General features: G+C 38.7%; 1 protein-coding gene across 5 annotated transcripts in view; it reads right to left on the bottom strand.

Moving 5' to 3' along the window:
- The window catches only part of KANSL1 (KAT8 regulatory NSL complex subunit 1), a 179,374-nt gene that overhangs the window by 31,815 nt on the left and 129,977 nt on the right, over positions 1-17,582 (bottom strand). For all 5 annotated transcript variants that reach the window (XM_004772428.3, XM_004772427.3, XM_045080829.1 and 2 more), the window contains one exon: positions 14,611-14,715. In XM_004772428.3, the coding sequence (XP_004772485.1) occupies positions 14,611-14,715 (105 nt within the window). The remainder of the gene's footprint in view (positions 1-14,610; positions 14,716-17,582) is intronic.

The following is a 17,582-nucleotide window of genomic DNA, read 5'->3' on the forward strand; positions in this document are numbered from 1 at the left end:
AAAGCCAGTATTTTAAGGCTGAAATTCTGTTTTTCAGTATTGTTCAATTTCGTTTTGATCTTTTTAACCCCAGGGAGAAAACACCAAGGATCTGCAGAACAGAGCAGTTGTAGGTAACTATCAAGAAAGGACAAGAGCGGGGGAGCCTGGGTGCTCAGTAGACTGAGCGTCTGTCTTTGGCTTGGGTCATGATCCCGGGATGCTGGGATCGAGCCCCATGTCGGGTCTCTGTTCAAGGGAAAGCCTGCTTCTCCCTCTCCTACTCCCCCCACTTGTGCTCTCTCTCTCTCTCTCTCTCACCCCTTCTGTCAAATGAATAAATAAAATCTTTAAAAAAGAAAGGACAATGGACTGGTAAACTAATTAAAATGTTTCCATATGAATTAACCAAAAAGCTAGATCACAGTATGTAAGCAGAAAAGACATAAGCAAACTACAATGAGTGAACACTGGGAAATGTCTTTAGAGACAGCCTGTACATGTACTAAAGTACCACAATCAATCAATATTACCATATCATGGCAAATTTGGCACACCTACTCATTGCCTTAAATGCTTTCCTCTTGGAAAGTGGTGTTAAGTAGCAGTATTTGTAAAGATGTTCGTATCACTCAATCCTAAACATTTATTTTAAAGAAATAACCCAATAAACGCATTTCCCCAAATCTCATACACAAAGATGATTACTGCAATGGTATATCAATAATCAAAATGCTCAACATCTGAGACAGTTGTAAATTATGCTACAGCAAATCAGAGTACTAAAAATAATCACAAAAGACATTTCTTCTTCCTTTATACCAAAAGAATATTTAAAGGTTAAAAAAAAAAGTCTTTTATGTAGAAATGATTTTAGAAAAAGATTAAATTCAAAATATTTTTATTATAACTGTGATGACTATAAATGCACAAACAATGACAGGACAAAAAAACAGTGTTAGAGGTAAATTTTTTAGATAATATTTTTACATTAAAAAAATAGAGGGGGCGCCTGGGGGGCTCAGTGGGTTAAAGCTTCTGCCCTCGGCTCAGATCATGATCCCAGGGTTCTGGGATGGAGCCCCATGTTGGACTCTCTGCTCGGCGGGGAGCATGCTCCCCTCCCCCCGCCCCCGCCTGCCTCTCTGCCTACTTGTGATCTCGGTCTGTCAAACAGATGAATAAAGTCTTAAAAAAAATAAATAAATAAAAATAAATTAAAAAAAAAAACAGAAAAGCTAGGGGGCGCCTGGGTGGCTGTCATTAAGTATCTCCCTTCGGCTCGGTAATGACCCCAGGGTCCAGGGATCAAGCCCCACATTGGGCTCCCTGCTACACAAGGAGCCTGCTTCTCCCTCTGCTCTCCCCGTTTGTGTTCCCTCTCTCGCCATGTCTCTGTCAAATAAATAAGTAAAATCTTAAAAAAAAAAAAAAGAAAGAAAGAAAAGAAAATCTCAAATAGCCTCCTGAATTCTCATGAAGATTTACTATTCAGGGGGAACCTCAAAAAAGCCAAACAAATATTAAGGAGTTAATATTCAGGCTGACATTGACTAGATGAGTGACTCCAGGGATGCTACGCTTTCCTAAGGTTATGTAAATTCTGGTTTAGATAAAGCAGTTTCCCTTTCAACATGAAATTTCTGTGACTACGAACTTTTTGCTGGTATACTGTATCTTTTTTTTTTTTAAGATTTTATTTATTTATTTGACAGATAGATCACAAGTAGACAGAGAGGCAGGCAGAGAGAAACGGGGGCGGGGAGCCTGATGCGGGCTTGATCCCAGAACACTGGGATCAAGACCTGAGCCCAAGGCAGAGGCTTTAACCTACTGAGCCAGGTGCCCCTGGTATACTGATCTTAAAAACTTCAGTCAATTTTACATTCACTTAAAAGCATTTAACATTAAATTATGGCAGAGAGATGATCTATATATCTACACATTTTATAAGGTGTCCCCATATAGCAGGTTGAATCCTCATTTAATTAAAGTTTATTTTGTAGAGATTATGGGAGAATTAACTGGAAGGACACCTATTCAAGACAAAAATGCTGCCATTCTTTAATACGATCTTATTTCAGAAATGTACAAAAAGTCTGAAGAAAAAGCACAGAACATCAGTAATCTCATGACCTACAGGTAACTGCTAATATCTTGTTTATCCTGCCTACAGATGTATATATATTTAGATGCCATTAATATTCAACGTGAATTTTACTGATTTTCTTAGAGGAACTTAAAACTTTCCTGGACACAGTTCAGCCCCCAAATTAAAACTGAAGGCAACAGGCAAAACATTATTTAGCACAGAAATGTTTGTCAATGATAAAACAGCACATAACAAGCAATCAAGAGCATGAACCTCAGAGGGAATGTGCCTAGCTTCTAGTCATACAAGGACACACTCCATTATCAGAGGACCATGAGATAGCCTATAATCACACAGATCCAAAAGCAGAGCACTGGGGCAATTAGGTTCATCATTCATTCTCAAATGTAAAGAGCTTAAAATATTAACCCCAATCCTCCAACAGTGTTCCATCCGGAAAAAGAAAAACACAACTCAGAACACGTATAATTTTACTTAAAGCTACTTAAATGCATTCACAATTAAGAAAAAGCAAACACTCTGTCCTGTAGCCCAGAGGGTGCAGAGAGGGTAGAGATACAGTAATGAACACTTCCCCAATGTTAAACCCATATACTAACTTAAGCTTGGTCATCACCACTGCAGTGGTTTATATCATTAGTGTTTTTAGGAAACTAATGCATGATTCAGATACAGTGTTCCAATGGGAGACTGTAAAAAGGATAAAAGACTCTCAGGCTCTCCTGTCCAGAAAGCAGGACTTACTATTGAGCTTCTCTGGAACTGTATGTGGTATTCAGATACACTCTAAGGGTACATGCATCCCACAGCCAGAAAGAGAAGAGTAGAATAACTGAAGCGGTAAAGAATATCTCTTTAATTCCACGTTTTCCAAAAGCACAGACTCAGGGGATTACCTTTAAGGGTGATTTTAAAGTACAAGGAAGGTTACTGAAGTGATTTCTTTTCTGACTGAAGGAATAAAGTAACACAGCAATGAGATTCAAATTTGTTACTCATATTAAGCAGCCATCTGTCTGATTCATCATTTCACTCTTTTGGCCAGACCAATTAAGTATGACAAAGAGCCTTTAGAGAAAAGTTAGGTTAAATTATGGCCTTATGGGGGTAGATTTTCTTGGGGTCTAAGAATTCATACCCACTCAGCTTACTCTGCCAGGAAGTAGAGAAAGCAAAGGGTAAATATCACAGGCACACACTTAACAACACATAATCTGCATAATTTATGTGTATCTTTAGTTATTCAATGAAGGTCAGGTCATAACTGCTTGAAATGCCAATTTTTTAAGTGTAACACGTTTGTTTAAAAAGCTTGACAGTTCCATTTTGGTTCCATTTTCTGACCAACATTATCAAAAAAGAAAGAAAAAGCTAACAAATTCAACTTTTATTCTTGGTTGAAAATAAATTAAACTTTTGGTTTTATATCAATTATTTCATGTTTCAAGCTCATCTCAAAGATACTTAATGTAGTCTTGTTTAAAATCACCAAAATGTTACTGGCCCTCAACAGTGTACCACCAGTCATTTCCATAAACTAGTACCATGGCCAGGAAATTGTGCTAAATTCAGAGTGGAACCTTCTGAAAATTCTACTTCCATCAAGTAAGTTACTTGAGTTTCCACTTCTGCATACTGGGACCATATATGCCTCACTTTCCTATGTCTCTATATTAAGGTTAAAAAGAAAATCTCTACAGGAGTGCCTGGGTGGCTCAGTCAGTTAAGCAACAGACTCCTGGTCTCAGCTCAGGTCATGATCTCAGGTATGTGGGTTCAAGGCCCATACTGGGCTCCACGCTCAGCAGGGAGGGACAGGCAGGGAGTCTGCTTCTCTCCCTCTTCCTCTGTCCCACCCACTCCTGTGAATGCACACGCTCTCTCAAAAAGACAAATCTTTTTGAAAAAAAAAATCTATACAATTGGGGCGCCTGGGTGGCTCTGGGTTAAGTCTCTGTCTTCAGCTCAGGTCATGATCCCAGGGCCCTGGGATCAAGCCCCACATTGGGCTCTCTGCTCAGCAGGGAGCCTGCTTCCTCCACTCGCTCTGCCTGCCTCTCTGCCTACTTGTGATCTGTCAGTCAAATAAATAAAATATTAAAAAGAAAAAAAAATCTATACAATTAAGCAAAGGTAATTTTGAATTTTTAAAAATATGTATGTATGTATGTAATCTCTACACTCAACATGGGGCTTGAACTCATGACCCCAAGGTCAAGAGTCACATGTTCCTCTGACTGGAGCTAGCTAAGCACTCCTGAATCATTTACGGTGAAAAATTCCCATCAGCACAAGGCTGTCACACACAAGTCCAAAAGCTACTGCATCACAGATTGATATTTACCCACACACTGAAAATACACATCAAAAAACTAGAGAAGTACCGCAACTACTAAAAACAGTCCTAAATTTTTGTTCAACTTATTTATCCACATCCCTATTTTAATAGTCCTAATCAGTCTTTTTTTTTTTTTTTTTAATATGGTAAATCAAATACTCCTCAGCCCCTATCACTCTACTCTTTATCCCAAAATCCTTGTTGGGCCAATGCACTATTCACTGTCCCGGGTGATTGCAAAACTCCAACTCCCCCCACCCTCCCCACCACACCCAAGGCAAAAAAGCTGTTTTGGCTTTAACCAATGGTAGAAGATTATAGCCTGGACTGTTTAAAAAGAAAAAGAGCCTACATTTTTAGCATGCCTTTCTTCTGAGAAAGCATTTATCCTTTGACTTATTATTACCACCACTCCACAAAGTAAGAAAGGGTAAAAGAAACGAGGCTTATTTTACAAATAGAAATAAACACAAATAATGAAGTCATCTGTCAAAAGCCACAGAAGCAGTATTTTGTTAAACAAATCTCAATTTCAAATCTAGTCCTTTATAAAATATTTACCCAGTAATTACCTTTCTTGGAAGAAAAAAGGGAATATAAGAAAATATACATGTCACTTACTCATTTATAAAAAAAGAAATAAAGGAAAGCTAATCCAAAAACTAATGAAAATGGCCACCTACAGAAGGTGGGAACAGTAAGGAAAGAAGGAGAAAATTGTCTTTTGTACAGCTCGGACTCTGAGAAATGTAGTAATGCTTCACATACTCAAAAAATACTAATAAAGGGACATCTGGGTGGCACAGTCAGTTAAGCGTCTGCCTTTGGCTAAGGTCATGAACCCTGGGTTGTGGGATCCAGCCCCTTGTTGGGCTCCCTGCTTAGCAGGGAGTCTGCTTCTCTCTCTCCCTCTCCCCCACCAGCTTGTGGTCTCTCTTCCTCTCTCTCAAATAAATAAAGTCATCATCATCATCATCACCATCATCAATCATTGTGTGTGGGAGAGAAAAAGTGGAATATCACAGTAACAAAAGAACCTAACTGTATTTTTTTTTAAGATTTTATTTATTTATTTGTCAGAGAGAGAGAGAAAGAGAGAGTGCACAAGCAGGCGAAGTGGCAGGGAGAGGCAGAGAGAGAAGCAGGCTCCCCGCTGAGCAAGAAGCCTGATGTGGGACTCAATCCCAGGACACTGGGATCATGACCTGAGCTGAAGGCAGCAGCTTAACCCACTGAGCCACCCAGAACCAGAACCTAACTGTATTATAGAACAATTACATAGCACACTGAAAGGATGAGGCAAAAAACTTAGCCGAAGTAAAACTTCAGAAAATAGAATTTTGACTGCATGTTAGAGGGCAAAGATATTATACATGATACTGTCCTCTGGTAAGTAAATACATTCTCACAGCAATATGAGTTGGCAATTATGAAATTACTTTGTGTGGTAAAAATGAGTATCAATAAGGAAGGAGGGAAGGCTGTGGTGTTGGACTGTTATAAATATGGACTTACAGTTTCTTTTTTTTTTTTTAAAGATTTTATTTATCTATTTGTCAGAGAGAGAGAGAGTGTGAGCGAGCGTGCGCACTAGCAGGCAGAGGCAGAGAGAGAAGCAGGCTCCCTGCCAAGCAAGGAGCCCGATGCGGAACTCAATCCCAGGACTCTGGGATCATGACTTGAGCAGACGGCAGTGGCTTAACCGACTGAGCCGCCTAGGTGTCCCTGGACTTACAGTTTTTAATATATACCACCCATCTGCGTACATATGTATGTATATACAAGCTTGAGCAAACGTATGTTTCCCAGCTTTGTCTGTTGAGAAGTCCTAGAAGCAATGACACCAAGCAGCAATGAGCATAACTAGTACCCAGATCTTGGTTTCTGAACTCTGTTGCCCAATAAAAGGAACCAGGGCTGGAGCAGGTAAAATAAAAGATGAGCTTGGAACATCTTTTGATGCCTAAAAGTGAATACTCACTGAGGAGAACATGTTGAAAAGACACAGGAACCAAGATGAAAGAGACCCAATACGAAAAAGTTGTCTCAACAAGTAGAGCAACTGAATAATAATAGTAACAGATTATATCCGTAAAACAAAATTAATATCCATGAATCCATTCTGATATAAACATCTGAATAAATACATAAATAAATGAGAAAAGACAGCTCTTCCTAACAGAATCCCAACTAATACAGAAAATTATTCAGTAAACACCACTAAAAACTGTCGCAGGCCAAACCCACTAGGTAGATGATAAAATTGTGATTAAGGTATAATGAGCAACAGAATAGGACACAGTACTTCTCACGAGACAGACACTCATTACGAAGGGAAAACACCTAAATTTATAGTGGGGAAGGCTGGCAGGCACTGCCTTAACCAAGTGAAAGAAGCTATCACCACCACCATCACACATCCCCAGTAGAGAGCACTGAGAAGGGCACGGTATTACTGTGATCCATGTATAACCTCTAAGTGACTCCAATTGGGAGGAACATACAAAATAACAGACCAGTATTTTTGTACTAAAGCCATGAAAGACAACAAAGAGGGGGAACCATCACAGTTTGGAAGAGATTTAAAGAGAAAGGACAACGAAGTACAGATTTTGGACACCCCCCCCCCCAAAAAATCAGTGAGAAAATGAGTGAAATTTGAATAAAATCTGAATAGTATTATATCACGTTAATTCCTGGTTCTGATCATTGTACAATGATTATGCAAGTTAACCACACTATAGGAAGCTGCGTGAAGGGTACATAGGGACCCCATGTGCTACTTTTTTAACTTTTAAATTTAAAATCATTTTTTAAAAAGATTTTATTTATTTATTTGACAGAGATCGCAGGTAGGCAGAGAAGCAGGCAGAGAGAGAGGAGAAAGCGGGCTCCCTGCTGAGCAGAGCCGGATGCAGGGCTCGATCCCAGGACACTGGGATCATGACTGAGTAGAAGGCAGAGGCTTTAACCCACTGGAGCCACCCAGGTGCCCCAGTTTAAAAACGTCTTTTTTAAAGGAGAAAAGTTAACTCAGCAGTATTGAGTAAAGCAAATTTCATCATACAAAAAACCAGGATCAGGGGGCGCCTGGGTGGCTCAGTAGGCTGAAGCCTCTGCCTTCAGCTCAGGTCATGATCTCAGGTCCTGGGATCGAGCCTCCCATTGGACTTTCTGCTCAGCAGGGAGCCTGCTTCCTCCTCTCTCTCTGCCTGCCTCTGTGCCTGCTTGTGATTTCTCGCTCTCTGTCAAATAAATAAATAAAATCTTAAAAAAAAAAAAAAATCTAGAATCAGTCTACAGCTTCCTGTCCCCTTACAGGATAAACTATATAAGCTCATTAAGATAAATACAAAACCCATTATGAACTGGCCCAATCATTCAACACTCCATCAAGGAAAAGTATTTCTAGTTCCTCTACAATGCCAGACTCTCTCAAGCCTTTCATATTACACATGCAGTATCTTCTCTGTTGGAAGGGACAAGGACTCAAAACTAGTACATCCTTCTCTATTATGCTACCTCTCCTGACCTCCCTTAGAAGTGAGAATTCTTCCTCTTTATTCCCCCGTTATATGCCTGTTTTAAGACTATAAAAGCTCTCAAAGGAAGATACCTGGTTCTACTAATAGGTGTTTCCTAGACACACAGCAGGGTCTGGAAAAATAAGCTTTAACCAAACATTTATTATGGACCAAATGCTGTTAAAAGCAGAGTATACTTCTTCAACAGCTAATTATTAACCATTCTAATGAGGTACACAAACAGAGCAACTCTTACCTAAGACTCCTGAAGGCTGATATGCATGGAAATTCATACAGACTTTTACAAAGTCATATACTATATGTACTGGGTTAAGTGCTTCAAAATAAAAAACAAATCCAAACCCAAAGAATGTGAACACCAAGAATGAACTGTAATGTAAACTATGGACCTTGGGTGGCTGTGGTTATGTCAATGTAGGCTCATCACTTGTAACAAATGTACCACCTTATGGGAGATATTAACCATGGAGAAGACTACCCAAGGCAGGAGTACCATTCCAGGCAGGGGGTAGATGAGAAATCTCTGTCTTCTGCTCAATTTTGCCATCAGCCTTAAACTGATCACTCCAAAATAGTCTTAATTTTTTAAAAAATCAAATACATTAATACTTCTGCTTCAAAAGGTATAGATAATTAAAAATATAAACAGTCTTAACAAATACCACTTCATGTCAAGTTTTGCTGCCAAATGACCTTGATGCAGGACTTAGGAAAACCACTTTTGGTTCTCAGAGATCTCTGGAGTTTGGAAATTGAGATAACAGAGTAAGGACTTACATTATTACTCCCACTTCACACAAGAAGGTATGGGAAGTGTGGGGGAAAAGCAGTGTTCTACACGCGTCCAAAAGGTCAAGGTGCCTGGCAGTGTTGTTTGGATCTTTTACTTCCTCATTTTTAAAGTAATTCTATCAATTACTGAGTTAGGAATGTGAAAATTTCTAAATATGATTATGGATTTACCTATCCCTTTAGTGTGCGTGTACTTATGCTTCATGTACTGAAGCATCCACCTTCATGATTCTTCTGCCTCCCTGATGAAATGACTGCATTATCAATGATAATGATTACATTATCAATGCAAAATGTCCTTTTTCTTACCAGTAATCTCTGGTATTACTGTCTTAAAAAACTATTTAGCTATTATTAATATACCCACAGCAGCTTTCTTATGCTTACTGTTCATTAAGTATACTTAAGTATACTTCCCCCTGTCCTTTTCTTCCCTATAGATCTGAGCTTCCACCTGTTATTATTCACCTTCAACCTGAAGAAAGTTCTTTAACATTTTTCAGTGCAGATATTCTGCCAACAGACTCCTCTGAACTTTCTTTTATCTAAAAAGGACTTTATTTCACCTTTATTTTTGAAGAATTTTTTTTAGCCCTGTATAGAATGTCAAGGGGCAAATCCTACCCCCATTTTAATGACCTCACCCCATCATTGCCTGTCCTCCATTGTTTCTGAATAGAAGTCACCTATCCTTAACAATATTCACTTATATGGAATGCATCTTTTTACCCTCTGGCTACTTGTGAGATTTTCTTCATCTTCATTATCATCATGTTATATTTCTCCTGCTTACTATTTTCTGAGTTTCTTCAATCTCCAAAATTATCTTTTTCATTCAAATATCTAGCCGTTACTTCCATAACTCCCATCCCTCCCCACCAGTACCACTCAATCCCTTCTCCTTCTGGAACTCTAGGGATACATACTTACTGTTTCCCCAGGACTATGGTCATTTCTGAGCAGTTCTATGTTCAGTCTATTTTTTAATTGGATACTTATGTGCACTGACCCTTTTTAAAGATTTTATTTATTTGAGAGAGAGAGAGAGAAAGAGAGTGAGAGAACACACATACAAGGGAAAGAGCACAAGGAGAGGGACAAGCAGAATGAATGTGTGCTGAGTGTGGAACCCGTGTGGGACTCAATCTCATGACCTTGAGATCATGACCTGAGGCAAAATCAAGAGTCAGATGCTTAACCAAGTAAGCCACCCAGCTACCCCGCGATCCCTTCTCTTCTGTAAGTTTTCAAGCTGCTGTTCAGTATAACAGTACCCTTTTTACTCAGATACTGTACTTTTCAATTCTCTAATTTGTGTTCCGTAAGTTCCATGTGATTCTTCTTTAGTTTTCACCTCTCTGCTTAGATTCCCCCAGATTTACTATCTTTACTTTAAATTTTCAAACATAAGTGGCTGGTTAGCTCAGTTGGTTAGTGTGGTGGTAATAAATCTTCAAACATATTTTTATTAGATGCTTTTTATTATTTCCTAATTCCAATCTGAGCCACTTCAGGATCGGTTTCTACTGACTTTTTTCTCATAACTAAAGAAGACATTTTTCTATTTACTGATAGGTCTAATAAATTGTTATTGTGTAATATACTGTATATGGTATGTTATGAATTCTAGATTCAATTAATTTTCCCTGAAGCACACTGATTTTTGCTCTATGAGGCAAATTTCTATTTAGTTAGAAACCAAATGAACCTTGATTTTGTGTAACTTCTTTCATGTTTTCACAGGAACATATTAGAGCCTATTTTGGATTTTTTGAAAACTTACTCCTGTGGTGAGTCCCTCTTAATCCCAGGAAAGTCTTTAAATCCCAAAGCATGAGCCCTTGGTTTCAGTGTAAGGCCCAGGACCTAGGTATTTACCAAGTCACGACAGAATTCAAACTCCAAAATTCTGTCTTCACTGCAGTGGGCAGTAAATACATTCTGGGCTCCGCTCCTTTCAGCCTGCCAACTGTTGCTTTCTACTAGGCTCTATCAAAACCAAATTGAACTTTGTGAAGTTCAAGGGGTTCAATGAGCTGGGGTTCTAATGCTGTAATTTTCATACTTATATTTAACCAGCCTATTTTCCATTTTGAACCCCCAACCAAGGGGTTCAAAGATCTGAGAGGGATTTACACAGAGTGTGGGACTAAGACCTCCTCCTCCACCATGACTCCCTCTTTGTCACTATTCCCTCCCTCAATTTCTAGCTTCTTGGCAGCAGTGACCTCCAACCTCTGACAATATGAAAGCCAAGGAGATTGTGGCTCTCTAGCTGAGTTCTAAAAACCCCGTACCAAATGGACTAAGGAAGGCCCTCATCTCTGAGTGTGTTTTCTGTCTGAAATTTTGTTGAATTTCTTTGGTAATTTTTAAACGCATTCTTCCCACCTTGTAAAAGGCATAGGTTCCAAGTCAGTACTTTTCACTCATTAATTCTTAAATGGAGAAAAGGGGACTACTGTTTACTCAGGAGAATGGAGAGGGAGAAGAAGGAAGGAAAGCACAGGTTTTAGAACATGGGAGAACAGCTCTCAACAGCTTTATATACTTCCTCTTTCCAGGAACACACCCTTTTTGTTCAGAAGGTTTTTTATTTTATATCTGAATTTATCAGTGCAGCAGTTGGCTTTATCAGCACCTGCAAAGCCCTTAGTTTCTCTCCACCTACTTTTACCTTTCAAATTGCCTTTGAGTTAGAAGTCAGACTGAAGTTTTGTTTTGTTTTTTTTAATTTTATTTATTTATTTGACAGACAGAGATCACAAGTAGGCAGAGAGGCAGGCAGAGAGAGAGAGGAGGAAGCAGGCTCTCCACGGAGCAGACAGCCTGATGTGGGGCTCGATCCCAGGACACTGGGATCATGACCTGAGCCGAAGGCAGAGGCTTTAACCCACTGAGCCACCCAGGCGCCCCAGAAGTTTGATTTTTTAAAGGGGCTTTTTTCTAGGAGTTTCTCCCTTCTTCTCCCCCACCACTCTGTGGTTTAAAAACAAAACCCACTAGGGGTGCAGAGGTGGCTCAGTGGGTTAAAGCCTCTGCCTTTGGCTCGGGTCACGATCCCACGGTCTTGGGATGAAGCCCCGCATCAGACTCTGCTCCTCAGGGAGCCTGCTTCCTCTTCTCTTTCTCTGCCTGCCTCTCTGCCTACTTGTGATCTCTGTCAAATAAATAAATAAACTCTTTAAAACAAACAAACAAAACAAAACAAAAACAAAACCCACTCCATCTCAGGGAACATTTCCTGCTATCTCCATAGCTCTAAAAAGGCCCACCATATATCCAGTCTCTAAAATAATTCAGTTTCTGCCATGTCTGTACTGTGCTCATAACCAAAGCAGATATATATAGGTTCAGTCAAGAAACACTCATTCATTCAGTTTGTAAATAAGGCAAAAAGATGATTATGCGTCCTTTCAGTGTAGCACTTGAACTTCATCTTAACAAGCCTTCCTAGGATGATATAACTCTCAATAAATTACTTAACTTTGTTTTACTTACTATTTATACCTGATTAGGACTCAGATACCTCAAGCTGGATGTTTATTTTTAGAACACTGAGGAGTTAAAACTGTTCTGTGTCTAGTTGAAAACATAACCCCGAAGGTAATGGCTTTATTATTCTTATAGGATATTATAAGTTTTGGAGGCTACTGAGTAATCTCATTTCAGCACTCATCATTCTCACCTTTATCAGTAAGTCACAATGTATATCTTTGAAAATTGTGTTAAACTTCTTGAAACTGTATCTTGATAGGTTAAAAAAAATCCCCTTTGGCTTTTTTGTGAGTTTCAGAAGTGAAGATACAAAAATGAACAACACAGCACAACAAAACAAACATCTTTGACATAATTATTCTTAAGCCACAGTCTTCAAATGTCTTTTGAGGGAGAAGTAAAAAGGGGGGGGCAATAAATACTTCCATTTTAGAAAAAAAAATTAAAATAGGCTGGTTAAATAGGAGTATGAAAATTTACAGCTGCCCCTGTGTCAAGTGTGACTTAAGATTTTTTAAAGCAAAACTGAAGATGTATAAATCACTTTTCAGAAAAGCTGGATAACAAAAAGGCAAAATTAAAGATGTAGTTTAAGGATTACCTTAAGTGCTATAAATGTAATTCTAAGTAAGCCAACTGTATCTGAGCAACCAAAACTACTACATGAACAAAGGTGAACATTCTAGTCCCTACAATATATCACAAACCAGGAACTTTAAAAGGCCTTCCTACAGTGAAAAACTCTTGCTTGCTTGGCAGTTGACATATTAGGTACGAGGAAGATGACCTTGACCTTCAAGAATCATACAATCTAATACTAAGTATACTCATGCAAGTGAATAGTGGGTAGGAAAAGGGACAAATCCCTAAGGGTTGCATGACCGTATGTGAACATGTGTAAACACAATGAGCATCAGAAACACAATGAGAGACTGTCATGTACTATCCTTCACAAGCACTGAGGTAAGAAAAACCTCACAAGAGACGGTCCAAAAATTTTTTGGAATTCCTAAATATACAAATATATAAGTATCTTTATAAAACTCACTCTCAATCACGTATGCCTCAGATCTGTTTCCTGTAGCTCACATCACCAAGCACCAGGTGACCTTACCCATGTTCTCTCACTTGTAACAACTTTTTTCGTGGCTATAGCAAACACAAACAGTTTCACAAATCATTTGTAAACAAAAATTCTATAGATAGTTTATAATGAACTCACACTGTGGACTTGAATACTAGCAAAATCTGGCATTCTACTCTTTAATTTCTTTAAAACCATTTTCCAGTTAAGAACCATTAACTTCTTAATTTCTTCACATTTATCCCTGGCTTTAAGTTCTGTCATTAGGAAAGCTAGTTTCCACCATATCACATGAATTCTTGCTTAAAATGATAACAAAGGATAACAAGTTTTGTTTATTTGCAGATGCAAACCAAGACCTGGCACTCCAGCCTCCCAAATAAACCGCTGTCATGGGACTCTGGAATTTCTAACGAATGACTTAAATCAAGAAATATTAATATTCATAAAAGCCAATGAGCTTCTGGGGGCGGGGGGAACCTGAAACAAATAAAAAAGCACTCTTGGGGCTGAGAAGCTAAAAAAATTAATTTGGGTTCTGAGGAAATAGAAAAAGAGAAGGAAACATGGAAGAGGAAGATATGGGCTAGGCTCTAAGGATACAGAAACTTATAGAAAATGACAGCTTTACCCTCATGACAGAAATAAAAAGGTAACTCTGAGAGAGCTTTCAACATCTTTGTGAGTTAAACCTCTAGTCCAACCTTTTCATTTTGTAGTGGCCCAGAAAGGCTGTTTTAAACTTGTGAAGGTGTCAGAGCAACATGGTTTCCTGATTCTCAGTAATACCCCACAATGCCCACACTTGCTCTGGCTGTTGTCTTTGAGTCAGGAGCTGCTTTTAAAGTCAAGGTCAACTACACAGCTGCAGGAGGGGCCCTGTGCCACTCTACTTAGGAATTCAGGCCTTGAAATGCCAAAAGTGATAAAAAGGGATACAGTTCCCTTCCTTCAAAAAATGCCAGGATCCTTGGGCGCCTGGGTGGCTCAGTGGGTTAAAGCCTCTGCCTTCGGCTCAGGTCACGATCCCAGGGTCCTGGGATTGAGTCCTGCATCGGGATCTCTGCTCCTCGGAGAGCCTTATTCCTCCTCTCTCTCTCTCTGTCTGCCTCCCTGCTCACTTGAGATCTGTCTGTCAAATAAATAAATAAATCTTTAAAAAAGAAAAAAATGCCAGAATCCTTGTTACAGAGAATAACTGTGTACTGAAGCAAATGCCAGAATTCTCCCTCATTCCCCCTTTCCTGTCTTTTATACTTACCAATTTATCATTCCCATGATCTGTCTTCACTTCAGAACTAAGTGGAAGAAATAAGTCTGTTGTTGCATGTTCCGGGGGAGGTGCCTCTCCAAGAACTATCAACCCCTGCAAGACAGAAGAGCAGCATCAGTGAGTGCTACCATAAAGCACAAATTTAATTTACAAGTTAGTATCAAAAGAGTCAGGGGCAGGGGACTGGTCTACCAAAGCCCCTTTCCCTTTTCCTATGTTTCTCAAACAAAATCAACACTATCAGCAGTTTTGCTTTCCCAAGAGTTATTTCAACATAAAGAATACCATAGTTTCCCCCTTTTCCCACTCAAATGCTATGACCTACATAAGCTTGTTCCCTTTAACATCTTTTAGTCTGGAATCTTTAGTAGAGTCTGGTACTTTATACTGTATTACTAACTAGACTATACTGTGATAACAACAGCAATGCATTTTTTCTACGTAACTTAATCACAGATGTGGCTTAAAGATTACCTTAAGTGCTACGAACATAATGTTAAGTGCTACAAATGTCAGTGATAAGCCATCTGTATTTAAGCAACCAAAATTTTACCTGTTACAAAGGTGGAACAGTGCACTCCCTATAATATATTACAAACCAAGAACTTAAAACAAACAAAGCTGTTCCAAAGGCACCTGTTTCTCATAAGCATAAATAACACTCCAGATTAGGTTCCTGCTTCACAATTTCAAAGCTGGATCTTACAGTTATCCCAGGAATTAAAAAATGTAAAAAGGAACTTAAAACGACTCTACAAATCCTATCTAGTCAGCAAGGGTGCAACTTGGTAAAGACACAAGTGAGCTCACAGTATAAAACAAACAAAAAGCCACACAAATCAATCTCACAATGAACTCAAACAGAGGTAACCAAAACCAACTTTTGACACTGTATAACATAAAAGACTGGGATGAAAGTAACCAGGGCTTTGTGTCTTTAGTTTTCCTTTATTTAGAAAATAAGAAGATCTGACTAGTAAGTCTCTTAAAGGTAATTTTGTATTAGAATCACCTAGGAAAACTTATCAAACTATACCTGCCCAGCTTCAACATCAGATTTACTCCAAGTCCCTGGGGTTATGGCTGGGTATTCTACATTTTTAAAAAAGCTCCACTGGTAAGTCCCAAGGCAAGCTCTAAATTGAAACATATTAGACGTCCGTCAATCTTGACTCAGCATCAGAATCCCCCCAGTGACCATCCTAAAATATAAATGTCAGGACTTAAAAATTCTGACTGTATCAATTTGAGCTCCATAGCTATTATGATGACCCAGACTCTTGTAATAGCCAGCGAACCAGATGATTCATTCCTATGGTCCTTTCTAACTCAAAAATCTCTAATGAAATAGGGAATGCAAGAGAGGAAATGGGGGAGGGGGGCTGATCTTAAGAAAGAACAATGGAATTCTACCTGTTTCCTCCTAAACATGAAGAAAAAAAAAAAAAAAGAGTTAAAAAAGAGTTACACCCCAAGCAAGAGAAACAACACTTACCTATCCTGGAATAAGACTATGACTAGCCTATGTAGAAAATGAACTGGAAACTCCTCAGAAAGAGGGGAAAGACCATTTAGAAAGGTTTGCCCTAGCCTCACAATGAAGTTTCTCTGGCTAAAAAAAACTGCTGAAAAAAATTTTCCTCTCTCAATAACAGCACAAAACAGACTTCATAAACTGTACCATGTCAAAGTAAAAACTATTCGCAAAAACCAGTTATCCTGCACACTATTCCCTTCTTAAAATAGTACATTCAACATCTTCCCTGCTTAAGAGCCCTGGTTACAGTTACACTGGTCTCATTAACTCCTAGAAAATGTCTGCATGTGTATGAGTTTGTTACCACTGAGAGGGAGGTTATTACAATATAGTTACTAGATAAATAAATGCAATTAAAAGTTGCAATACTCTTACTTCCTTTGTTCATACTGATTCTGCCCTTTAAAAATATTTTTATCCAAAATGTCACTCATCCTTTCAAAGAGCTTGTCAAATCCAAGTCCCATCTCCTTTCAAGAAAATGCCCCCGGTTAACTGGGCCCTACTTGTTTTATCTACATTACCAGAGTTTCTGAAGCATTGGGATTATTGTCCTACATTCTGTACATTTGAATCTCATTTCCAGAGCAGAACCTTGGGACCAATTTATTTATTATCGCCTCCATTTGTTTATTAACTTATGTTAAGCCCTCTAAAGACTTAGACAAAATACAAATATATTGGAATCCCCCATATTCCCTAGCAGAATCATATACCAAGAAAGGAAATGTGTAGCAATTGTTTTTTTGAGTTTTAGGTTAAAATTTTTTTTTCCTTGAATAGGTATATTACGTTTATATTAATTACAGCCTAATTTAGAAGCCTAAATAAGCCAATTACCAGGTATAAAGTTACTCCCTCAATTTTTTTTTAGGTTAGAAGATAAGTCAGACTCTACTCTAAGTGTAGAGTCACTATTTTCCAGAGAGAAAACTTTCTCCTTAAGCCACTGAATAATCTCTTAAAATAAACACCTCTCTGAAAGACAACAAGGGCACTCTCCAGAGAGTTAAAAAGCCCTGGTAGGGACCACTTATTCCAAGTCATTTTATAGACCCAGAGAGGATGGAGGTTGAAGGTGATGTCAACAGGCCAATCCATGGCAGAACTAGGGCTAAACACTGGGTCAAATTCCTCATGTTCTTTCATTCACTCAGATCAAGCCATCAATTATCCACTTATTGACATTGTTTTAGGGGCTGGGAATACAGGAAAGGAGAGACAGATCCTTCCACCCTGGTAATCCTCATCCGAACCCATCCCTGAAAGTGCTTACATTCCAATCCTGAGGAAGACAGATAATAAACAATTTGAGTAAATAAATTTTATGTAGTACATAAGAAGGTGTAAAATGCTAAAGAAGAAAGGACAATGCAAGGATTAAATGGGAGTGGGCATCTCAGGGCTATTACTACACTCTAAA

The sequence above is a fragment of the Mustela putorius genome, unplaced genomic scaffold, assembly GCF_011764305.1.
Source record: "Mustela putorius furo isolate JIRA1106 unplaced genomic scaffold, ASM1176430v1.1 tig00000487_pilon_pilon_pilon, whole genome shotgun sequence".
NCBI classification, from domain to species: domain Eukaryota; kingdom Metazoa; phylum Chordata; class Mammalia; order Carnivora; family Mustelidae; genus Mustela; species Mustela putorius.